We start from the raw sequence: 23751 nt of genomic DNA, 5'->3' as shown, positions 1-23751 counted from the left end.
GAGGTCTAAGCCCAGCTGTGCTGCCTCCCTGCTAAAGGCTCTGACCCTTTCTGGAAGCAGGGGGCCTGTCTATCCACAGCCATGGAGCTGAAGTGCAGAGGGGCCAAACCAGCTGCCTCCAGACGCCCAAGACCCTGCGGCCTCAATACCTACTCAGGGGTCATGCCAGGGGTCATGCCAGGGGCCATGAGGTCTCTCTCTGGCCAGACAAGTGCCTCCTGCTGCCAGGACTCAGGGCAATAGTGAGGCAAAAGGGTGGAGTCCCTGGAGCTTCCTGGGTGAGCTCTGTCTTGCAGGAGGGGTCCCACAGTAGCTGGTTCCTAGGGGAAGTGCTGAAGGGGAAGGGAAGAGAGGAATTCATGTGACCAGAGCTTGCTGGGACCATTCTCAACACTGATGATAAACCCTGATTTCCTGGAAGTCTGTCAGGCCTCAACAAGCAATGGGCTCTCCATGGAAGCTTCAGCATTGTTTCTATCACAAGCCACCCCCAGAAGACCCCAGAAGCCTGAACACCACCCAACAGGCCAGGATGAGCTCAAGTGTGGAGCAGCAGGGATTGTAGTAGGGAGGAAGCTGCCAGTTACATCTGGACTGTAAAGTCATATTGGATCACCATGGGGAGCTTATGGTCACCCTGGCTGGCTGCTGACAGGGGCTCCAGGCTCCAGCCCGCCCTGTGGTCAGAGCCCCGGGGGCCCATCTGAGTGGCATCAGGATCTTGGACCCGGCCTGGCCCGTGCCCAGCATGGGGCCGCTTCTCCTCCATAGCTCCTTCCCAGAGGGCGGGGCCTCAGCCTCCCTGCCACGCCCCCTCCAGGCTGGCCTGAAGCACACTACTATGTTGATAGTAACAATAAAGCTTCTCGGCCGGGCGCGGTGGCTCAAGCCTGTAATCCCAGCACTTTGGGAGGCCGAGGCGGGTGGATCACGAGGTCAGGAGATCGAGACCATCCTGGCTAATATGGTGAAACCCCGTCTCTACTAAAAATACAAAAAATTAGCCGGACGTGGTGGCGGGCGCCTGTAGTCCCAGCTACTCGGAGGCTGAGGCGGGAGAATGGCGTAAACCCGGGAGGCGGAGCTTGCAGTGAGCCGAGATCGCGCCACTGCACTCCAGCCTGGGTGACACAGCGAGACTCCGTCTCAAAAAAAAAAAAAAAAAAAAAAGCTTCTCAGGGACCACTGCACAGGCTCGCAGCCCCAAGCCCCACCGCCCGATGTTTATCTCAGATGCTGTAGAAAGAAAGCAGGGGGCCCCTGCCCCAGGCCAAGGCCCTGCCCTTGCCACACACGGTACACACATGCAGCCTCTCTCTCTCTGTGTCCACTGTGAAAACAAACTGCAGGCTAGGCTGGACAACAAAGCCAGAGGCACAGAATCTGGAAAACACCTGGTGTGGAGAGCTCTCTATTGCACACAACATCCCAGCGCACTCCACTCTCCACCCACTCCTGGGGCCTCTCTGTCCCCCTTTCCTTGGCCTTGGGTCATTCCTTATTCCCGGCTTGGGTCCACTCCGAGGTCCTCCTTAGCCGCCAGTCATCACAGGGGACGGCTGCCTCCACGCTGCCTGCTCCAGGGACTCGAGTCCACTCCACAGAGAGCCCTGCTCAGCTGTGGCCAGCCTGTGGGTATCTTGGCCCGGCACGCCCTGGCTTTCCAGACCACAAGTGCCTGCTCCAGCTCTAGTCCCAGCCCCTCCTCATGGCTCCAGCTCTCGGGAGAGGCGGGAGAGTTCCCGCTGGTTGTCGATGACCTTCAGCTGCTGGACATAAGCCCAGGTGCTGGCTGGACTCCGGGTGCTCAGGGACTGCTCCGAGCCTGGTGGAGGAGAGCGGTCAGGGAGGCACCGACGTCCCTTTGTGGAACTCAACGTTTCCCCCTCCAAGGAGCCATATCACATCTGCCTTCTTGCTCTCCACCACCCACCAACCACTTCCCATCACCAATTCCTAAAGATTGCTGTCCCTGCCCACCCCACAGGTGAGGGGACAGAAGAGTCCTGTGGCTCAGAGCACAGAGTCTGAACATTATCAGCATCATGTATGAAAGGGCCGGGCTCTGTGTCTGGCACATGGCAAGTGCCCAGGATGTGCCAGCCATGAGTAACTACCATGAGGACTCCCTCCCCGCCCACCCCCCACCGCCAGCCACTTACATGTGGAAATCCTCGCCACCTGGCTGTCCTCGTGGAGATGGGAAACTCGGCTTCTGAGTGGTGAGAGAGGCACTGCGGGGGGTGGGGAGGGGTCACGGAGTCAGGGCCACCCTGGAGCTTCACAGAGGATGTAGGGTGGGGGACCGCCCGCCCCGGGGACCCGCCCTCTCACCAGGGTTGTGGCTTCGGCAGTGGTGCAGCATCCGCGCGGCTCTGGCCATCATTCTCTGTGGACAACACCGGGACGTGAGCTCTTGCCTGAGGGAGAAACCCCGTCCTGCCCTGTGCAGCAGCAGGGAGGCCAAGCTCCCTCTGAACCAAGGATAAGGGGCTGTAAGAGCTGGGGTCATGTGTACTTCGCCCCAGAGGGGACCAGGCAGAGGACAGGAGGCAGAGGCCAGGTGAGAAAGGCTTAGAGAGAAGAGGGCTGGAAGGGCTCTTGTTGAATCATGAGATCTCTGAGGCTGGCACCCTGGCAGACCTTCCAGTTGCAGTGGAATAAGGCAGGGGCTATTACACAGTAAGTATTCGTCCTCATATTATTCATAACAAGTTTAAGCCGCCTCCAAGCCCTGCCCCTTCCCAGGCCACAGTCATGTCCCCCAACCTATGTTAGTAGTCAACACCTGCTCCCTGAACTCACCATCTTCTCAAAGTTGATGAGGTTCTCCACTAGTGTGTGGTTTCCCTCATGAATGAAGGTCATGTCTGCAAAGAGACAGGTTTTGTTCATAGGTCCCCAAACTTCTGCCCTCTGTAGCCCAGAAAAGGTGAAGGGCATAACGGCTCCCTTGGGCCTACCTCACCCCATAGAGCCCCTGCCTCTGCCCGCTCCAGGCCCCAGCAGCATTTCCTTGTATCTCTCAGGCCCTGAAAGGCAGCCCGTATTTGTCTGGATGTCTTAATTCTTCCAGCCTAAGAACTCCTAATTCATCTCTGCGCTCCCCGAGGCATCAGCACTTGAGGTGTAATCTCTCCAACAGTGTGAGTGCACACACAGATAACTATGGGATGGGGGACGGAGGCAAGAAGGGGGGAATGGAGGGATGGTGGTAGGAAGCAGGGGATGGAGGCAGAAAGCAGGGAATGGGGGATGGAGGCAAGAAGGGGTAATGGGGGCATGGAGGCAGGAAGGAGGAATGGGGGGACAGAGGCAGGAAGGGGAGAAGGGAGGGACAGAGGCAGGAAGGGGGAATGGGGGGACGGATGCAGGAAGGTGGGAATGGGGGGACAGGCAGGAAGGGGGGTGGGGGATGGAGGTAGGAAGGGGGCGATGGGGGACGGAGGCAGGAAGGGGGGATGGGGGACGGAGGCAGGAAGGGGGGATGGGGGACGGAGGCAGGAAGGGGGAATGGGGGAACGGAGGCAGGAAGGGGGGAATGGGGGGATGGAGACAGGAAGGGGGGAATGGGGGAACGGAAGCAGGAAGAGGGGAATGGGGGATGGAGGTAGGAAGGGGGAATGGGGGGACGGAGGCAGGAAGGGGAGAAGGTGGGGACAGAGGCAGGAAGGGGGAATGGGGGAACGGAAGCAGGAAGAGGGGAATGGGGGACGGAGGTAGGAAGGGGGCGATGGGGGACGGAGGCAGGAAGGGGGGATGGGGGACGGAGGCAGGAAGGGGGAATGGGGGAACGGAGGCAGGAAGGGGGGAATGGGGGGACGGAGACAGCAAGGGGGGGATGGGGGAACGGAAGCAGGAAGAGGGGAATGGGGGACGGAGGTAGGAAGGGGGCGATGGGGGACGGAGGCAGGAAGGGGGGATGGGGGACGGAGGCAGGAAGGGGGAATGGGGGAACGGAAGCAGGAAGAGGGGAATGGGGGACGGAGGTAGGAAGGGGGCGATGGGGGACGGAGGCAGGAAGGGGGGATGGGGGACGGAGGCAGGAAGGGGGAATGGGGGAACGGAGGCAGGAAGGGGGGAATGGGGGGACGGAGACAGGAAGGGGGGGATGGGGGAACGGAAGCAGGAAGAGGGGAATGGGGGATGGAGGTAGGAAGGGGGAATGGGGGAACGGAAGCAGGAAGAGGGGAATGAGGGATGGAGTTAGGAAGGGGGCAATGGGGGAACGGAAGCAGGAAGAGGGGAATGGGGGACGGAGGTAGGAAGGGGGCAATGGGGGACGGAGGCAGGAAGGGGGAATGGGGGGACGGAGGCAGGAAGGAGGGATGGGGGGACAGGCAGGAAGGGGGAATGGGGGAGCAGAGGCAGGAAGAGGGGAATGTGGGGATGGAGGCAGGAAGGGGATGGGGGATGGAGGCAGGAAGGTGGGAATGGGGGGACAGAGGCAGGAACGTGGGAATGGGGGAACGGAGGCAGGAAGCCCTGTTACCTTTGAGAAGAAGGGGCATGAAGGGGATGACAGGAGGGGAGAGCTTGGCGAGGGCCAGTCGGTACACCCGGTGGTTCCATGAGGGATCCTAGGGGAAGAAGCCACACTGAGGGGGTTGCACACAGCATAAGCCACCACAGACCCCACCCAACCAAGGAGGGGCCACATGCCCATCCCACAGCAGGTGCAGAGGCCCCAACTCAGCCTCTCCTCAGCCCCAGGTTTCACCCAGGCTCTGTCACAGGCGAGCACGGGGCTTCCAGCCTCCCATTAGCACTGAGAAAATTCACAGCACTTAGAGGGGCCCCAAGTTTCTTGGAAAAGTCTGTCTCTGTCATCTCTCTGTCCCTTTCTGTCCCTGTCTCTCTCTGTCCCTCCCTCTCTCTCCCTTTCACCCTCTGGAGAGTAAACTCCTTTGAACCCCTTGAGCCCCACGAGGTGGATTTTCTCTCAAGAGCTCCCAGGCTATGCTGATGAAGTACCTCTTCTCTGCTTCTCTCCAGAACAGTCAAATCCTCAAAAGTTCCTGGAGGTGGGAGGTTCCACCCCCAAGTCTTTCCTCGCCTGTTCTACAAGCCCCTCGGAGCTCCTGGGGGGCAGACAGGCCCTGGTGCACCATGGGCGCTCCGTGCCAGGCCCTTGGGCTCTGGAGCCCCTGACGCTGCCCTGGTACCTCAGACCCCAGACCCACATGCTCCAGCCCAGTCTTCACACAGGATCTCCTGCCCCCATGCAGACACACACTGAGGGCCAGAGTGCACCATGCAACCCCTATCCTAGTGCTGAACACCCCTCCTCAGCCAGCTCCCCAAACTCTCAGGCCGGAGCTAGGCCCCGGGCCGAGGTTGGGAACCCTGAAAGTGACAAAGGACAGGTATAGGGGCTGTGGGGAAGCCAAGAGTGAGGATGTCTGGAGGGCAGGGCTGAGCCAAGCTGATCCTAGCAGAGCCAGGCCAGGCGGGGCTGAGCACTCACCAGCAGCCTCTCGAGGGCAGAGTACAGCTTCCGGACTTTGTGCGGCAGCCGCTGTGAAAGGGAGGCAGATGAGCCGCTGCTGTGGGGGAGGCCCAACCCCATCCAGCACTCCCAGGAGGGCCTGAGGCCTGACCTCAGGAGGGGGGCCCTCCAAACCACACCTACCTCCCAGGTGTGGGCTAGGCGGCTGATGGCTGAGTTGCTGAGGCCAAACATGACGGCAAAGAAGGAATTGAGATTCTTCTGCTCCTTGAGGCTGTGAGCAGAAGACCCAGAGACCCTCAGGGTAAGGGAAGCAGCCACCCCCACAGTGTCCCCAGACAACGGCCAGGCCAGCCTCTGCAGAGACCCAAGCTGGATGCGGTGGGAAGGCAGAGGCTCCAGGAGACCCAGGGAACAAATAGGGTGGCAGATTTGGCAACATACTAAGCAAAGAGCGGGGTTTAGGAAAAGGTAGCCCAGGGACTCTGGCCACGCCCCACCCGCTGGACAGGGACTCACTGGGCCGCCAGCTTAATGAACTTCCTGAGCAGCTGGGCCCGGGGGCCGGGCACCGGGCAGAGACACAGCTCGGTGGCCACCCAGTACTGCAGCTCGTTGAAGCGGCGCATGAAGCGCTCCAGGTTGGCGGTGGTGACATCCCGCAGATGCTGGGGGCCCAGCACATAGTAAATTAGCTCCACCTGGGCAGGGGCAGCAGGCGAGGTCAGTGAATGCCGAGCCGAGCCGGGCCTCCCGCCGCCTGCTTTCCTCCCCCAGCTCTGCCTCCCACACCTGGTGGATGCCGTTGAAGAGGCTCCAGTCGTGGTCCGTCAGCTGGCCTGCCAGGTCCTTGGCACTCACCAGATCCAGCCCCTCAGCAGAGCCCACAGTGGGCCCCAGCTGGTCAGGGTGTGGGGTCTGCGGGTGGGAGAGTGCTCAGGGGGCTGCCTGAGGAATCCAGGGAAAGGCACAGGGTAGGGGGAGAGGGTTGGGGCAAGGACTCTATGCTCATGTTAGCAGGAGGGTTAGGAGGGCAGGAGCGGCGAGTAGAGGGTGTCTAGGGGCTGTAGCAGCTGGAGGATAGGGCTCTCCAGTGCTGAGACCCCTCCTTTTAGGCTCCTGTCTCCTGGGGAACCCCTAACTAGGGCAGGTCCTCCTCTTTCTCCTTGGGAGCTCCCAACCAGTGCTACCAGCCCCTGCCCTGCACAATCTTGGGAATTTCCCCATCAGCTGCAGCCCACTCCTTCCTCTGTGTGCTGAGGACCCAGCAGCAGCCAGAGCCAGACCCTTCCTCCCTCTTCTCCCTGGGACCCTCCCCAGAATCCACCCCTTCCAGGCTCAAAATAGATCTCCTCCCTGGGCCCTGGCACCCTGCCTGGTCCCTACCAGCTCATGCACTTCCTGTGGGTTGACAACAAAGAGCCGCTCATTGAGCCCCAGAGATGTGGCCACACCACGGGCATCTGGCTGCAGGCCAATGGCATCTGCAAAGACAGCAGTGGCGGCCTGGGTGGGGGAAGGGAGGGAGGCCAGGGACCAGCTGGAGGACAGGGTGGAAGAGATGTTTGGGAGGCTGGGAGGTGGTTTCTCCTCGTAGCGGGGTTGAAGTCCTGGGCGGGTGCTCAGAATACACAGGTACATGTGCCCACACAGCCACGCTGCCCAGGAAAGCACATCCAAGAGAATGAGAAAAGATCCTCAGTGAGTCAGGAAGAACCTGGGCAGGGTCTGATCCTCCCTCAGCCTCACTTTCCTCCCTGGTAAAATGGAGACAATAAGACTTGCCCTGACTATTTCATAAGTCAAATAAAATAATGTATATAAATAGTAGCTATAAGTATATGCTATGTATAAAAGCTCTTTGAAAACTGGGAAGTGTCTTACATAAGCCTTGGTGTTGATTTTCATCAGCTCCTCATGGACTGGGACTGTGCTTGAGTTCCCAGTCCCTAGAGCAGTGGCCTCCAAAGTTAGGCACATCAGATCATTCACGTGCCCGGGGAAAATATGAGCTCTTCTACTTACATTTATTTTTTCTACCTGCTTTGCATTTCTACTCCATCAATTTCTATTTTATCTATCTTTATTATGATATTAATGTAGTAATATATGTGTATTACTTACAAACAAATATTCACACCGTGGGGTGAGGGTTTTAATTAAATATTGGTTACTGACATGGGTGTCAATCCAAGTGCTTTGGCGATCAGTGCTCTAAACAGTGCCTGGCACATAGTAGGGTCTCAATACACATGCCCTTTGGGCAACTGCAACTCACCAGATGGCCAGCAGAGGGCAGTGCTTCCCAGGGCAGGGCACACAGGAGGCCTTCAACTCTCCCCACTTACTGAAAGGAGAAGGCTTTTCTTTTCTCATCCCCACTTCTTGAACGCCCCTAATTCTTGTCTGTCCTGGGTTCCAGCTGTCAGGCCCGTGCCCTCCACAGAGAATGGTGGTTTTGAATGTTCCAGGTTCTCTGGAGGCCCATCTTAATAATCCTGAGTCCACCATGTTCTCAGCACTGACTTTGTGGCAGGCCCTGTGCTGCTTTACACACATTAGCTCACTTAGTAGCCATTACAACCCTTTGGTAGATACAATTACAGTCCTCATCTAACAGGTGAGGAAATGCAGGCTCAGAGAGGTTAAGCAACTTCCCCAGCATCACACAGCTAGTAAATGGTGAGCCTAAGATGCCTTCACACGTCTGGGAGTCCACAGTCTATGCTCTTAACCATCAAGCTGACCTGTTTTACCTGCTGTGGTATCTCCAGCTCCTAACATATTGCTGGCTCATAGCTGATCCTCAAAAATGTTTGCTGAGTGACTAAACAAATGAAGACTACCTAAGTTCCAAGACCAGCTACTCTCACTGTGTGAGCTTGAGGAATAGCTCACACCCTTTGAGCTTCAGTGTTCTTGTCTGAAAATAGGATAAAAGTACCTGCACCTCATGAGATTGCTATTATTTCATATTAAATGACTAAGCACAAATGATGATAGTAATAGCAGCTAATAGTTAAGTATCACTATGTGCCAGGCGCCATTCTAAATGCTTTCATAGATGAACTCATTTGATCCTCACAGTTCCTCCAGGGGGCAAGTACTCCTACTATTCCCATTTTACGGATGATAAAACTGAGCACAGAGAGATGAAGTACCCTGCCGGAGGACACACAGATAAGGAGCTAAAGGGCTGGTGCCAAATGCAAGAAGCAGGCTCCAGAGCTCATGCTCTTACACACTGCATGAAATGCACTTCGAATAGATGCACTCCACCTCCCATGAATGCTAGCCATCATTCACACTGAGGAAGACGAGAAAGATGACAATGATGACAATGATCTTGACTGGGGGACCTGGGTGCAGATCTGAGGGGCCACCCTCCCTTGGGGTCTATCCAGGGGCATAACTCACCACCTGCAGAATTGACCTTCACCAGCACCTGCTCCTTGGTCCAGCCATCCTCCTGAGCCAACGCCGCCATCACCTCTCTCACAGATGCTGTCACAGGCAGCTGCAGGGTCAACACTGAGTGGTCTGGCAGGCAGATGTCATAGGGGACTAAAGAGGAGACCAGACTGAACTGTGGGAAGGGCCGCCTGATCTCTACCCCAGGAGGGAGAGGGCAGTTATTGCAGTAAGGGTGGGAGGAATCCCCAAGAGGCTGAGCTGCAGGTGGGGAGGCCCTGAGCAAAAAAAAGGGGTACAGGAGGCAGATGTGGCCAGCAGCCTGGAACACAGACCCTGAGGAGTACAGCATGCCACCTTGGCCCAGGCACTCCCAGGTCAAAAGCGACGACAGCAGGACAAGAGAGGCAGAGACAGCAGGGTGCAGATGTCAGGTGTGCCCAACTGGCTCAGACCACCAACCTTTATCCCCAACTCGGATGGCACAGCTGCTGCCAGGAAGGGGCTCGTCCTGGTTGGGGAGCCAAACAGGCAAGTTCCGGGCCTGGGAGGAAGAGGAACGAGAAAATAAGACTGGGAGGACGAGAGGAGAGCATGGAGGGAGGGATTGTGAAGGCCCTGTGTCACCAGGAGCATGGGCGCCACACAGCATTCACACCACCAGAGGGCTCTGCCTGCCACATTCACCTGAGCCCAGGTAAGGCACCTGGGACCAAGGCTCCAGGAGAAGACACAACGTGTCTAAGGGCGGGGCAAATCCATGCCCCTGCGTGTGTGTGCTTCTGCCTCTGCCGGATAGGTCCAGAGCAGTTCTGATATGAAAACTCTTCAGCTGTTGACTTGGATTTTTTTCTTCCTTTCCCTCCAGCTACCATTTGCTACAAGCCAGGCATTATTCTGAGGATCTAAGTATTCACAATGCACCTTTGACAAAAGCATTATTATTTCCATTTATGGATGAAATAAATGAGGCTCAGAGAGGTTAAGTAACATGCCCAAAGCCACACAGCTGCTAACTGGCAGAGTTGGAATCCCTGCTGCTCCTTTCCCTCTCTGTGCTCCAACACTGTGCCAGTGGCCCTGTCCCAGTCCACAGCAGAGATGCAGTGCGTGGAAACCACTGCCAAGCCTCTGCTGGTGGGGCAGCACCTGCCAGGCAAGGCTCCTGATGCAGGTTCCCCTTCCCACCCTGCTTTTTTCCGACTCTGGTACTGACTCTGTCCCTCCTCCCAGCTCTGCGTATGGCAGATCCTCCAGGTTCAGACCTCAATCCATTGCTCTTCCCTACATTTTCAAATCTCGGGGCCCCCTGCAGAGTTCCTCACTGCCTCATATGTCGCCTGTACATGGGTGATTCCCAAAACTACCAGCCGTGCTGAACTCTCTTCCAAACCCTGGTCTCAAACACCCCCTGGATCCTTCCACATGAGTGATCCATTACCTCACACTCCATATACCCATCGGATCCTTGCATCCTGCCTCCCAGACCACTCTGCTCCCCAGCCATTCTCCCAGGCTCCAGGCTCCAGACTCCTCCACACTTCCTGTAGCTTGTCATCTTGCTTTGAGGATTCTTCTTTGAAATGGGTCTCCCATGCCCCCTCCTCCCCTGCCCAGGCTAATTTCAGTTCCACCTGCCCACGAGGCCTCACTCCTTATCTACTCCAATGGCCCACCTATGCTCCTCCTCCTCCCTCCCAGGTGCCTCCAACCCTCCTCCTCCAGTCTGCCTGACCAGAGCCCCGTGAAGCTCCCGCCCTCGGCTTCAATGGCGGCCACTGTTTGCTGGAGAAAGCCCAGGCTCTTTAGCTGACCTATTCAAAACACAAATCAGACTTTGCCAACCTTGGCTCAAACCCCTTCAGTGGTCTGCACTGCTCTTAGGACAAAGATCAGACCCCCTGGCCCTGGCCCATGGGGCCCTGCCCACTTCCTGCCTGCTCTGGGGTCCTGCTCTCACTCTCGCTCCTCCAGGGATCCTCCTCCTGGGTTTCCTTTCCTCCTGGGTTTGCCCGCCAGGTATCCTCTTCTTCCTCCACCCTCGCCCCCTGCAGCTCTCAGCTCCAGTAGTCGCTTACATGGGACACTTTCCCTGAATCTGCACTGGAGTCGGCCCTTCCCCTCCCATTTTCAGGAGCCGACTCCAGTGCAGATTCACGGAAAGTGTCCCGTGCCACTGCACATCACGGGTTGTTTAACTGCTCTGCCCCTTGCCTGACTGCAGCCCCACAGGCCAGGGCTGAAGTGCAGCATCAGCACCTAGCACAGTGCCCAGCCCGCGAGGGCGAGCCCACATCAGTTTCTGAGCGTCAGCCAAGAGCCAGGCAGCATGTGAGCAAGGAGAAGCGGAGGTGGGGGCCCGCAGGAGGGAAGTCAATCCTCCAGTGGGATGGGAGAGAGACCAAAGGACAGAAAGCAAGTAGGCAAAGAAAACAACTCCACCTGGCAAGAGTGCTTTGAAGAAAATCACAGAGGACACCACGGCAGAGCCTGGTGGGGAGAAAGGGGAGGGTGCTCCAGATAGGGAGATGGGAGGGGGCCTGTCTGGGAACCCAGCATTTGGCTGAGATGAGAACAAGAAGGATCCTGTCAGGCAGAGCCAGAGAAAGACGCTTCCAGGCTAAGGGATAAGTACAAAGGTCCTGAGGGGATAACAGGCTTAGCCTTCGGAGGAGAAGAAGCCAGTGAGAGCCTCCAGCAGGCAGAGGCTGGGACGCACAGTAGGCTGGGAGCACGGGGAGCCTGCTGGCCGGTGAGGCCCCTGGATTTTATTCCCAGTGCAGCCCTCCCCACCACCAACCCAATCTACCTTTCCAGTTCTTTCTACCACCATTCCTCAACCAAATCCTGGCTGCAGTCACATCTTCTCAAATCCTGGCTGCAGTCACATCTTCTCGTCCCCTCTTTGCTTCCCTTTAAGCCCCAGCTGAGAATGGCCTGGGGCCACCTCTGACTTTCCAGGGAGGGGCCTCGCCTTCCTCTGAGCTCCCATAGCACTGGCCACCAGGAGCCCTGTGGGCTTCAGAGGCCAACTCCAGCCACCATTCCTTATCTCCCAGGCTCTACCTGTGGGCATGAATTACCTCCCAAAAGGAATAAAAGGCCCATGGAGTCAGGGAGTGGGGGAGGAGGGAGACCGCCTTAGGCCTCTGCGCCTCCGGGCACGGCCTGGCCCAGGGCACCACATGCAGCAAGGGCCCTGTGAACACCTGTCACAGACCCAAGGGTGTGTCTGTGGGAGGAGAGCTTCCCACACACACAGAGCCCCTCAGGGTCAGGGGGTGAAGGAGGGGCCTGCAGTCCAGGAGGAGCAGAGGAAAGAAGCTGGGGCCAGGCAGACACCTTCATCTGAGGAGATGCATTCCCACAGCCGTTCTCCAACCTGCAGACAAGAGAGAAGGGAGGTGAGCAAGCCCGGGTATTCCTGGGCCAGCAGCAGGGAGGCCCCTGGGGCTCTGGATTCCCCCCGGCCCTCACCAGTGGTTCAGAGGTAAGCACGACCAGGTAAGTATCACATAAAGAGGGGCAAACACGTTCTTGAAACCAGGCCCCTGGACTTTGTGATTTTCCAAGGCCAGGAGGGGAAGGAAAAAGTTAAAGGCAGATGGAGACCCAGGGTTTCAGATCAAGTGCTGTTTCAGATGAGCTCCCGATCCCCCTGAATCTCAGCTGCTCCCGTGGGAACACCTGCAAGGGTGAAGGTAAAGTCTAGGAAATGTACTGGGCGGGGCTGGCAGAAACTGGCACTGAGGGTATTTGGTAATAAATGCATGCCCAATGGAGGAAGTGAGAACAGCAGGTACACTCAGGATATGAGAATGAATAAATGAATGAGTGCATGACGCATGAGAATGGATGGACGTGTGGCGTGAGGGTGAACAGCAAGGGGACTGATAAGAACAAGGAATTGAAGTAAGTGGTTCAGCCTGGATCTGAAGCCAAGTGCTTGACTCCAGAGCATATGCTCTTGGTCCCTGTGGCACTGCCAGTTATGGAAATGACAAATTAACGGAATCAAAGCATCACCTGTGGTGTCGCCGCCTCTCTGGCCACTGCTCCCTCAGCAGGTTGCTGAGTCGGGCGTCCCTGCCCACCAGGTCCGAGAGTTTCTAAGAAGAGCCAAGATGCATTGAGATGGCTGTAGCTGTGTCCACCCCGGGCAGCCCAGCCCTGCTGTGCCTCACTCCCAGGTACCTGGAGGAAGCTGGTAGCCACAGGGTCAGTGTGGAGCATGGAGCCATACAGGGCCACCCACTGGCTGACCAGCCGCAGGATCTGCTGCCTCTTGTTGCAGATGTAGGTGCTGCGCTCCTGCTCACTGCCACCCGCAGGCTCCGCATGGAAGGTGGGCACCAGTCAAGGGAACCACAATATCCAACCAGGGCCACCCACCTGAGGCAAAGGACGGGCAGGATGCCCAGGCCCCAGGCAAGCTGGGCCTGGCACCAGGCTGGCATTTAGAGGACTCAGCACAGCCACACTGGTAAGATTCTCTCAACCCTATGCACCATCCTATCCCCTACACACACCATCCCCGTGGGGCTGGAAGGATATTGGTGCAGAAGGGCGGCACAGAGTTGGGCGCTGGGCATGAAGACCCTGTGGGTCAGGAGGAAGTCGCTGAGGAATGTCTCTGTAGGACAGGGTAGGGGGATGGGAGGAGGCTTCAGAGGCCAAGTCTGCTGAGCACAGGTGTATGGACAGATGGAAGGACCCTTCCCCACATCCCACCACCTGCAAGGTACCAGCAGTGTCCAGCCCCTGTGATAGTGCTCCCCACTAAGCCAAGAGCACAGGTAAGAGGACTTATTGCCAACCACCGTACAGACCGATCCAGCATTCGGTGAGGTCAGATGCAGGGTACCTGGCTCTCTCCCAGGCTGCATGGACCACCCAATGAGTCAGAAAGCAGGCAGGCTGTCTCTTGCCCTTACCTGTTGGGTCATGAGCACTGGAATCTGGTCCCATGGCCTCCAACAGGAGCTCTAGGATCTTCTCTGGGGTACCAGACATCACTGTATACCTAGCAGAAACAGCCAATCTATGGCACTGGTGCCACCACTCCCCACTCCCACACCTGGGCAGTCATCAATAACCAATTACATCATTTTTCTCGATTAGCCAGCCCTGTCCCACCTTAGGGCAGGGAAGAGACTGACTCAGCGGGTGCATCCTGGTCCCTCAATACCTCTCCATCCACGGGTGGCCAGAGGGCAGGGATATGACACAGGGGAAGGGAGCAAAGACTGGGAAATGAAAGGAGAGACAGTGTGGAGAGGGAGCATGGCAGGTATGTTACCGGTTCCTGCCTGGGGTTGGGGGTCGAGATGGGCCGGCGCCCTGAGAGGCTCTCTCCAGCACCAGCACCACTTTGCCATGTTCTTCCAGCCGCATGGTCTTTGCCTCCACATCCTGGAGAAAAGGCCACACCCCATGCTCAACACATGATGTTCCAGCTTTAGACCCTCTCATCTACCTCCTTCATTCCAGCCCCTGAGCCCCATGAGGGTCCCACAGGGACCCACAGCCCTTCTCCCACCTCTGACTTTGGCTCCACCTCCTCAGCCTTCCCTTCCTTCCATACATCCTTCCTGCCCCACAGCCTAGTCCCCTGCCCCGTGCACACCCATCCTTCCCCTGGTCTCCCACACTGCGCCTGAGGTCACTGGTCTCGCTAAACCCCTGCTGTGCCCTATGGGCTTCACCTTCTCACACATACCCAGGGCCATGGTCCCCACTGCCAGCCGTCATAGCCCAGCGTCTCCTACCTGCCCTGCTTCTTACAGGCCCTCTGCTCTGGTCCCTACTCCTCGCCCCACATCACTTCTCTGGATGAACGGCCCCTGCCCTCCCCGACCCCAGCAGCAGCACCTTGATGATACGGTTGAAGTCCTGCTTGTCCACACGCAGGAAATGACAGTTGTCTTCTCGCAGGATGATGGTGGCTGCCCGGGGTGCATCATTCACCAGAGCCAGCTGTCCAAAGTCATCTCCCTCATGCAGGGTGGTCACCAGCCCCTGCAGCCAGGCCTCAGTCTCAGCCCACCCCTGCCAGCCCCAGCCCTTGCCAGGACAGACCCACAGCAGGAAAACAACCCAGACAGGAGACACAGAGGGTCAGCAGCAGTAGACTAACAAAGGCACTACCCATGAGGAACGGACCAGGGAGCAGTTAGGACCCAGGGCACTGGGGCGGGGAGGAGGGAGGGCTCACCTTGCCATGGGTCACCACGTTGACAGATCCCTTCCAGATAATGTACCATGAAGTGCCCTTGTCCCCCTGGCTGAACACTGACAGAGGCATACCTCAGACCAGGCCCTCCTGGCACCTACCACTCCTTCACACATCCTTCTGCCCATGTTCAGGCCCTGTGCCTGGCTTCTTGTGCCCTGCTGGACTTACACACGGTCCCTGCCTTGCTGTGTGGTTCAAAGAGCAGAACAGCCGCTAATTCTCGCTTCACCTGTGTGGTGGAGATAGGACAGTCAGTGGTGACAAGTTCATGTGCAGAGCAGCCAGGCTTTTGCTAGGGGTGTGGTTAGGTCCAAAGACACAAGTGCTGAGGGACAGAAATGTGGCCAGGTCAGGTGTTTCCAGGATTTGGCAGGAGACAAAGCAAGTGGAGAAAATGGGCTGAGAGAGGCAGAAGGATTTTCAGACAGAGTAGCGCTGGGGGCAAGAAATCAGACTGAAAATTTCCAGCCACAGATGGAAGTGGAGAAATGCCCTCTGGCCCAGCAGTTGAGTTTCAGGGAAGTCACAGGAAGAGGAGATGCCTGGGACAGGGCAGGGCTGGGAGGGGCGGGACTGACCGAGTTGGAGAGGTGGGCTACAGCCTTGATGTGCAGCAGCTCCTCAAAGATGAGGTCCAGCTCTTCATCCGTGCGCTGACCTGGGCTGCAGGGACAGGAGGGATGGGAGCACACCGTGAACTGTGGGCCCGCCAGGCGCAGGGAGCCACTCTACCCACCCAGCCGAAGCCCAGACAGTGCCTCAGCAGCGATGGTTATCAGCAGCGGCTAACCTTTACTGAGTGCGCACATGTGGCAGCGCCTGTGATGAGCATTTTGCATGCATTGTTTCACAACAAGCCTAAGGAGCAGTTCAATTATCCTCACTTGACAGAACAGGAACTAGCATGGGGAGGCTCAAGGTCACCCAGCCAGTAGCCGGTCCAGCTGGAATTTGAACCTGGACCCACCGGACTGCAGTTTCCAAAACTCCCTTGCTTTCAGCCACAACTGTGTCTCTGAGTGGGAAGGGTCCTCAGAGATCCCCCTGGCCCAACACCCTCATTTACAGAGGAAGAAACTGACTTGGGGTCGGTTTGGGAGTGTGGAGGGATCCGGGTCACACAGTGAGTCCATGGCAGTCAGGGCCAGGGGCTTCTGGGCCAGCCAGGTTCCCTTCCCTCCACAACAGGTGAGGGATGTCCCCAGAGATCAGTGTGAGAAACCATGGAATCTGAGTGCTGTGTGGGGTCTGGGGTCACGGGGTGCAGGGATTCTGACTCACGGCTTTCGAAGTGCCACAGTGAGCAGGGCGTCAGGCCCCCGCTGGGAGAGCAGGGCCACAGCTTCAGCCAACTCCTCCTCCATCTCATGAGCTCCCACGGGCTCGGGCTCGGGCCCGGGGAACCGGTAGAATTGGGCATCTCGGTCCTGGAAGGCCCAGTCGTGTTTCACTGGGGGGCAGAGGCCCAGGCATGGGGAAGGAGAGGAAATTGAGGCCATGTGGATATGAAACCCCACAGCAATGCCACCCGTCAGCACTCCCCAAGTAATGCCTGCTTCCCAGGACTGCCCTGTCCTGTCCCCATCACTGCCCAGCCCAGCCCGGGGCACCCCACCCTGGGCTTGGGCTCACCATGGCAGAGGGCACCTTCATCCAGCAGCACCTGGCAGATTCCCACAACTTGGCTCCGGGAATGGACCCCAAGTCCCAGGGCCAAGATCCCATCCACCAGCTCCCGGCCAGAGCAGCACTGCCTATGGAAGGTAGAAGGGGACAGGCCAGTGGAAGGAGGGTGGCAGGGAGAGGGAGGAACTCTGCATTAGAAAGGCACCCTCTGAGGCCCAAGCCTGGTTCGTCCCTCTGCTAGAAGCAGGGTGAGGCCCAGGTGCCTGAAATAGAGTGGAACGGAGAGAAAGCAGGGAGGCTGGGCAGGGACGCAGCAGGGCCTCCACTCACCGATAGAGCCTAAGGTGGTACTTCCGGTCTCGGATGAGGTTTGGGCAGGTGGCCAGCAGTTGCCGATGCAGCTGCCTCCCAGCCCTGAGCACCCGCTCTGTGGAGGCCTTGGAGGGAGGAAGAGCACAGTGATTCAGGCTCTGAACCCCTCATGGTGCTGCCTGTCCCAGCTCCACCCCACCCAGGCTTCTACCTGCTCCAGGCTCTCGCTGAAATCCAGGGACTCCTCGCTGTTGGTGAGTGGTGTCTGGAGGCAGCAGGGAAAGTGTGCACATCAGTGTGAGGCCTTCAAGCCCAGCTCTTGGATACCTCCCCTCCCCCATCACTTCCACCCTTGCCTAGGCCCCAACCCCAAATGCATCCATGTGGCCATTTATTCAGCAAATAAACAAATATTCACTCAGCACCCTGTGCCTCGGGCATCGCCTCTTCCCACCCTGCCATCCTGATCACCAGACCCAACCCAAAGACTGCCTCCTTACAGATGAGAGCCCCAAGGCACCCATTCTGCTTACTCAGGGCCCAGGGGTGCCCACACCCCCAGGTGAACTGCCACTGTTGGGGGAAAGAAGTGAAGGAGCTGAAAGAAGCATGAGAACATGAGATAAGAAGGCCCGTGAGACGGAAGCCAGGATGTGAGCAGCTCAGGAAGCCTAGGAACGACTGCTCCTGGGCTGGGGTCATAGGCCTGGTCCCCAGCCAGCTTCTGTGCCCTTCCACAGGCCGGTGAGCAGGTCTCTTGCCATCTCTGGGCCTCGGATCAGCCTGGTAGTTAAAAACACAAATGCTGGAGCCAGGCTCCTGGATTCAAATCTGCTCCCCTACTGATTGAAGATGTGACCTGAAACAAGTGATTTAACCTCTCCCTCCCGACCTGAGTTTCCTTAACAATAAAATCTATAAAGTACTAATGATACCAACTCATGAGGCTTTGGGAGAATTAAATGAGCTGCTACACGTCGAATGTTTAAAGCATTGCCTGGCATAGAGCTGTATGCACATGTTAGCTAGTACTCATCTGTGAGGCATTAGGGTGGGGCTGCTTGCTGGAAAGCGTCTTTCTTCTCTGAGATGTTGCTAGCCCATGCCCTGCAAGAGTGAATAAGTCCTTGGTGGCACACAGGACTGGCTCAGGAAGACGCACTTTGTCACGGAAACACTGCTTAGTAAGGATTCCCTGCCCTTGGTAACAATCAAGCCATTTGGAATTCCCGGGCCTGTATACCCTGGAATAATGGCCAAGAAAGCCCCTCACAACCCTTCTCTTCCTGCCACCTGAGAACTGGGGTTTGTGGGCATCTCTGGACAAGATGCTCTACCGTCTATGAGCCGTCTCAAAGAGCTCACTGTACAGTTTACAAAGCACTTTACAGTTTACAAAGCACAACCACCCCCTTGATTTCACTGGATCTCATGTAAAATAGGATCAGACGTAAAATAGGCAGAGCAGGCATTGTCTGTCCTCTGTGACTTACGAGGAAATAAAAGCCTGGAGGTGAGGTACCTTGTGTAACTCAGTCGTGCACACTTGGGACAGCCAGACAGCTGTGGAGAAGTTCAAGTTCCCACCCAGAAGTGCTCCCATTCTCAGTCTCCCCACACCCACCCCACCTACCCCTTTCCTCTCCCCTCACCAGCCAACTCTCTCCTAGCTTCCCATCTGCCCTCGGGTCCCTGAAAAGGACCTGCCGCGGAGTTGCAGTACAACCAGGCCTGGTGCTGGCAGGGCCCTGAGCACAGGCATCTTGGCACTGCGTGCCCAGGCAGAGGCCTGAGGTCTGGCATGCGCAGGCGCCTGGCCCAGGGCTGGGCGGAAGTCACTAGGTGTCCCAAGGGTATCCCTGCCCGGGTCATGGGGCCGAGCCCAGTGCCAGACACAGAGCCCTGGAGACTTAACGACAGGAAATGAGGAGGAGGAGGAGCCAGGGAAGGGAGGAAGGGCAGGAATGCTACCCAGCCAGCCCCCTGTGTAGGAACAAACAGTGCCTGAGTGCTAATGACTTGTTGTTGTTCATGTCAAAATGCCCAGGTGGCCCCAGTCCCTGCCCCAACTCCCACTGGAGCCCACAACCCAGGCTCCAGCACCAGCCCCTTCCTGGTATTATTCTGACCTGGAAGAGGGCACATTAGGAGGGGAGGTGCCGGGTCACATGGCCAGGCTGGTCATTTCCTGTCCTCCCCCAGGGGATGAGCATGCAGGTCAGAGAATAGGCCCTAGCCCATGAGCACGGAGGAAGGGACCTTAAGGAATCCCTCTCATTTTGACAAGGAAAGCAAAAGCCCAGAGAGATCACACAACTATTTAGAAAGGTAAGATTCTACTGAGTAACTCTGCTACTGGTGCTGACCCCAGAGGTAGGTATTTGTTTCCTATTTCACAGCTAGAGGAAAGAAAGCTCCAAGGTTCTACAACCTGCCCTAACTGTTGGTCAGTAAGGGCACCAGGATTCATACCTGTGTCTGTCTGATTCCAAAGGCCATGCTCTTAGCATTACGCCCTACCGTCCGTCTCCCATGATGCCTATCCCCATGTTTCCTCAGCTTTGTGCTATGGACAGAGACAGTAGAGGTATTCTGCCTTCAGGCAAGTTCCGTGGGCAAGTAAGTTTGGAAACCACTGGGTTAGACAAAGGTAGATAGGTTTGCTACTCTACCCTTTCTGTGCCCCCAGGATGTTTGTGTGCATGGCAACCTTCTAGGATGGGGGCGAGAGAGGGCTGCTATTCAAGGTCAGTGGTCAAGTGTATGGGCTCCACAGCCAGATGCTTGGGTTCAAATCCTAGCTTCTGCATTACCATCTGGTTATGCGAGCTCGTGCTGATTACTGAAGTTCTCAGTGCTTCAGTTTCCTTGTCTGTAAACTGGGGTTGATGATAAGAATAGTACCTATCACAAAGGGTTATGAGGATCAAAAAGTTAATAATATAAAGTACTTGGAATGGTGCCTGGATCATAGTAACTACTTAGTAAATGTTAGTTGACTTGATCAGATGTTATTATTTCATGATGGGCCCTATTATCAGGACACAGTGCAAAAAAAAAAAAAAAAAAAAAAAAAAAGCTATACCATGTCAGTTTCAGGGTTCTCAGTTGGGAAGAAGTAGCTGATATGGGTCAAGGTGAAGGTCCTCACCCACTCCCTCCTTTCATTCCTGAACAGAAAGGTTTCAGGGTGGAAGAGGAGGCGCTAACTCCCCTGGCACCAGCACTGTGGCCTGCCCCACCCTCACTCCCTGTCACTGAATGTCAGAGCCGGGCTGGAGAGACAGGCACAGAGCCAGACAGCCTGGGGACCTGTCAGACCAGTTCCCTTGGGCCATAGCTAACATGTTAGGCTAAAGCTGCTTGTGGTGGGACAGGGGAAGGGTGCATGGGGTGAGGTGATGCCTTAAGGTGTCAGTGTTACTATTTGTAGCAAGAGAGAAGTGCAGCGTGGTGGTTATGTGGTTATGAGCTTGGACTCTGCAGCCAGATTGCCTAGGACCAAAGCCCAGCTTTGTCACTTAGCAGCTGTGTAACTCTGAACCTGTCACTTAACCTCTCTGTGACTTCATTTTCACATCTATAAAATGGAGATGATGACATTAATACCTATCTCACAGGGCTGTTGTGAGAATTATTTGATATGATAAAGGTAAACCTCTTAACAATAATGTCTGGCACATAAGTACTGTATAACTATTAGCTGCTGCTATTATTTGGACAGATTGGATGAAAGTGTGTTCTCTGAGTTACAAAATAGGGTCACTTCCCCAAAAACAGTCGCACAAAGAGAATCATCTCAGACTTCCCTGAGCTAATAGAACCCACCAGAGGTCACTGATCTTGCCCCTGCCCCCAGACATCAGACAAGGTCTCACCTCCCCGCTCATGTTTTCCAAAGATGTTCTTCCATTCCATTCCAGTGTCACCTTTGCCATAGCTGTTAAGTCTTATCTTAGTCTGTATCTAACTGCAAGCTCTCCTACTGTAACCCGCCTGCATTTTCTCTTGTCCTGGTCTAGGTAGGAACGGAAAGAGCTGTCTTCAGACTTCTTCTCTGGGAGGTTAATGGGTTTTCCCCTTGGCTTTCGAAGAGGGAGGTCTGGCATCAATAACTGGCAGTGCTGTCTTCCTGGGACTCGGGCTCCACCCCTTTACCGTGGGTGTGCGTGCTCACAGCTGGCACTCATTCATTCCCTCATGGAAGCCTTCCCTGGGCTAAAGGCATCATCAAGAGGTAAGAGGTACAGCTTCACAGGTACCCAGAGCCTCTCAAACACAGGAATGATGGAATGAAACCTCCCCACCCCAGTCCCCAAAGATGGTCATCAGAAGAGGGAGCAGCCGCCTAGTGTTTAGTGCCTCTAAACACTAAAAATCTAAGTTCCCTCTAGTCACCAACGCCCACCTGGCAGGGAAGGGCCTTGTTTCTGTGCCTTTGACCCCATTTACACTCCAGCAACCTTCACCCCCACCTCTCCAGCCTCCCCACGCACACCAGCCTTTCATTTCTGGGGGCTGAGGGGAGTCAGGAAACAGTCTGGTGGCCTCCTCCACTCCCTCCCAGACTTCAGGTCCCAGGGGATCCTCCAGTGACCTCATTGTCCTGGCACCTGACCTTCTCCCTACCCCCTACCTTGCCTCTACAAGCTGGGAAGGGGACAGGAAATGCACAAATAATTATAGCCTAAGAGGGAAAGAGGGAGGGAGGGTTCCAGCCCACTGGCTCCAGGCAATAGGTACAGCCAATGACCCAGAGAAGAGAGCTGGAGGGGTAGCGGGGGAGGACCCAGGTTCATGATAAGGAAGACCCTAGTAGAGAACAGCTCTACCAGTACTGACACCTGGACTCTCCTCTCAATTCTGAGTGCAAAGAGGAGCCCCTCATCTTGGTGGGTCTCAGTTTTTTCAACTCAGCCTCAGCGTAAATGGCAGTTGGGCAAGGTAGGGGGAAGGAGGGAGAAGGTAGTGGTTATTCTACTAGAAAGCACTTGCCAATAAGAAATGAACTCTCGGCCAGGTGCAATGGCTCATGCCTGTAATCCCAGCACTTTGGGAGGCTGAGGCAGGCGGATCACAAGGTCAAGAGATCGAGACCATCCTGGCCAATATGGTGAAACCCCATCTCTACTAAAAATACAAAAATTAGCTGGACATGGTGGTGCACAGCTGTAGCCCCAGCTACTCAGGAGGCTGAGGCAGGAGAATCGCTTGAACCTGGGAGGCGGAGGTTGCAGTGAGCCGAGATGGCGTCACTGCACTCCAGCCTGGTGACAGAGGAAGACTCCAGTTAAAAAAAAAAAAAAAAAGAAAGGAAAAAGAAAAAAGAAATGAACTCTCCTGGCCAAGCGCGGTGGGTCACGCCTGTAATACTAGCACTTTGGGAGGCCAAGGCAGGTGGATTGCTTGGGCCTGGGAGTTCAAGACCAGCCTGAGCAACATAGCGAAACCCGGGTGGACACATGCAGTAAAGATGTAACTGAATCTCAAGCTAAGCTACTCTATTTAGTCTCTGCCGATTTGGATAGTACACCCATTATCTTGCCTCCCAAATCCCACCATTCTTTCCCCTTCCTGCTCTCTCCTTCATTCTTTCAGGTCCAGAAATGTTTCTCACTAGCAAAGGGCACTTCGGTCATCTCAGATTCTCCAAATGTCTCAGAATCCTTCCCTGAGACCCCAAAGGCAGGTACCAAGCAACATCCACATGACCACCTCACCCCAAGCCCAAAACACAGAATTAGCACAGTTCAGTAACTCACGAAAGGAGAATGCTGCCACAGTGACGTACCCAAGAACCGTAACCAAGCTTACCTCACTCCAACCCCTTGACCTGGCCCCTATACCTCCCACCTTCACCTGGAGAGAACACACAAGCACCTCACTCAATGCCTGGCTCACAGAGGTGACAGAGAACAAATCCCGTTCCCCTTCCCCCTATGCCCAGAGACATTTGGGCAGAACGCACACACAGACACACACTTTGCAGCTGTGTGAGCCACCCACGCATACTGCAGACAAGCTTCCTGACCCACTGTCTACGGCAGCTGTACCACTCTACACCCCCAGAGCAAGCTGGACCACCAGCAGCGCGCCGAGCCACGATCCAGGCCCCCCTCTAGCCCTGGTACTGACCCTGGCACCTGGGCAGGTGAAAGGGACTCACCCAGCGCAGCCCCTGGATGCAGCTCGGACGCTGGTGCTCCAGCAGCAGCTGGTAGGAGCAGCTTCGGGGCCGGTGCATCTTCCTCAACACCATGTTGAGTAGTGTCCCCTCCGGCACCACGTCAGGGAGGGGTCCCACCCGCGGTGCTCCCAGAGCTGGGCTATCCTCCACAGCCAGGCCCACCTGCCAGCAGCTCTCACCTGGCCAGCCCACCTGTGACACAGGGAGGAAAGTGGACAGCCATGGGACGGGACTGGAGCAGCTGGACCACAGTTCAACTGCCCCAGGCAGAACTACTTCCTTAGAGTCCTCTGGACTGGTCAGGCGGAGGTGCTGCAGCCCTGCCAGGAGCTGGGGGGAGGAACAGGAAGACCTTTACTGGGGCCTGCCGGTCTGGCGCACTTAGGGGTCTCCAGCTGGCTCTTGGAAAAGATCAGGCCCTTTTTAGTCCTCTTTGGAATTCTGTCCCATCTCACTGCCCATGCCCCTGCAGGGATCTCCACCACCTCCCAGTATGAGGCTGTAGATTCACTGGGTCTCCCAGAAATGCAG

The 23751-nt window shown here is 56.3% G+C and overlaps 1 protein-coding gene across 5 annotated transcripts in view; it reads right to left on the bottom strand.

Moving 5' to 3' along the window:
- Positions 1–1382: 1382 nt before the first annotated feature.
- Positions 1383–23751, bottom strand: part of LOC105470060 (Rap guanine nucleotide exchange factor 3) — a 30494-nt gene continuing 8125 nt past the window's right edge. For 2 of the 5 annotated variants that reach the window (XM_071071818.1, XM_011721789.3), the window contains exons 2-28: positions 23200–23412; positions 17245–17298; positions 17052–17158; positions 16728–16849; positions 16377–16545; positions 15674–15758; positions 15264–15324; positions 15075–15151; positions 14732–14878; positions 14160–14272; positions 13795–13883; positions 13415–13493; positions 13055–13205; positions 12887–12969; positions 12203–12242; positions 9323–9404; positions 8867–9013; positions 6836–6933; positions 6242–6367; positions 5969–6150; positions 5633–5723; positions 5468–5518; positions 4493–4580; positions 2806–2870; positions 2335–2389; positions 2163–2234; positions 1383–1825 (exon numbers count right to left, since the gene is read on the bottom strand). In XM_071071818.1, the coding sequence (XP_070927919.1) occupies positions 1707–1825; positions 2163–2234; positions 2335–2389; positions 2806–2870; positions 4493–4580; positions 5468–5518; positions 5633–5723; positions 5969–6150; positions 6242–6367; positions 6836–6933; positions 8867–9013; positions 9323–9404; positions 12203–12242; positions 12887–12969; positions 13055–13205; positions 13415–13493; positions 13795–13883; positions 14160–14272; positions 14732–14878; positions 15075–15151; positions 15264–15324; positions 15674–15758; positions 16377–16545; positions 16728–16849; positions 17052–17158; positions 17245–17298; positions 23200–23292 (2646 nt within the window). In that variant the 5' untranslated portion in view covers positions 23293–23412 and the 3' untranslated portion in view covers positions 1383–1706. Of the gene's footprint in view, positions 1826–2162; positions 2235–2334; positions 2390–2805; positions 2871–4492; positions 4581–5467; positions 5519–5632; positions 5724–5968; positions 6151–6241; positions 6368–6835; positions 6934–8866; positions 9014–9322; positions 9405–12202; positions 12243–12886; positions 12970–13054; positions 13206–13414; positions 13494–13794; positions 13884–14159; positions 14273–14731; positions 14879–15074; positions 15152–15263; positions 15325–15673; positions 15759–16376; positions 16546–16727; positions 16850–17051; positions 17159–17244; positions 17299–19846; positions 20079–20911; positions 21114–23199; positions 23413–23751 lie in introns of those variants that run through there. The other 3 variants (XM_071071819.1, XM_071071817.1, XM_071071820.1) reach the window with 3 other exon arrangements.

Source organism: Macaca nemestrina, chromosome 10, assembly GCF_043159975.1.
Source record: "Macaca nemestrina isolate mMacNem1 chromosome 10, mMacNem.hap1, whole genome shotgun sequence".
NCBI classification, from domain to species: Eukaryota; Metazoa; Chordata; class Mammalia; order Primates; family Cercopithecidae; genus Macaca; species Macaca nemestrina.
The sequence above is the reverse complement of the archived record's forward strand: the minus strand, read 5'-3'. Positions and strand labels throughout refer to the sequence as shown.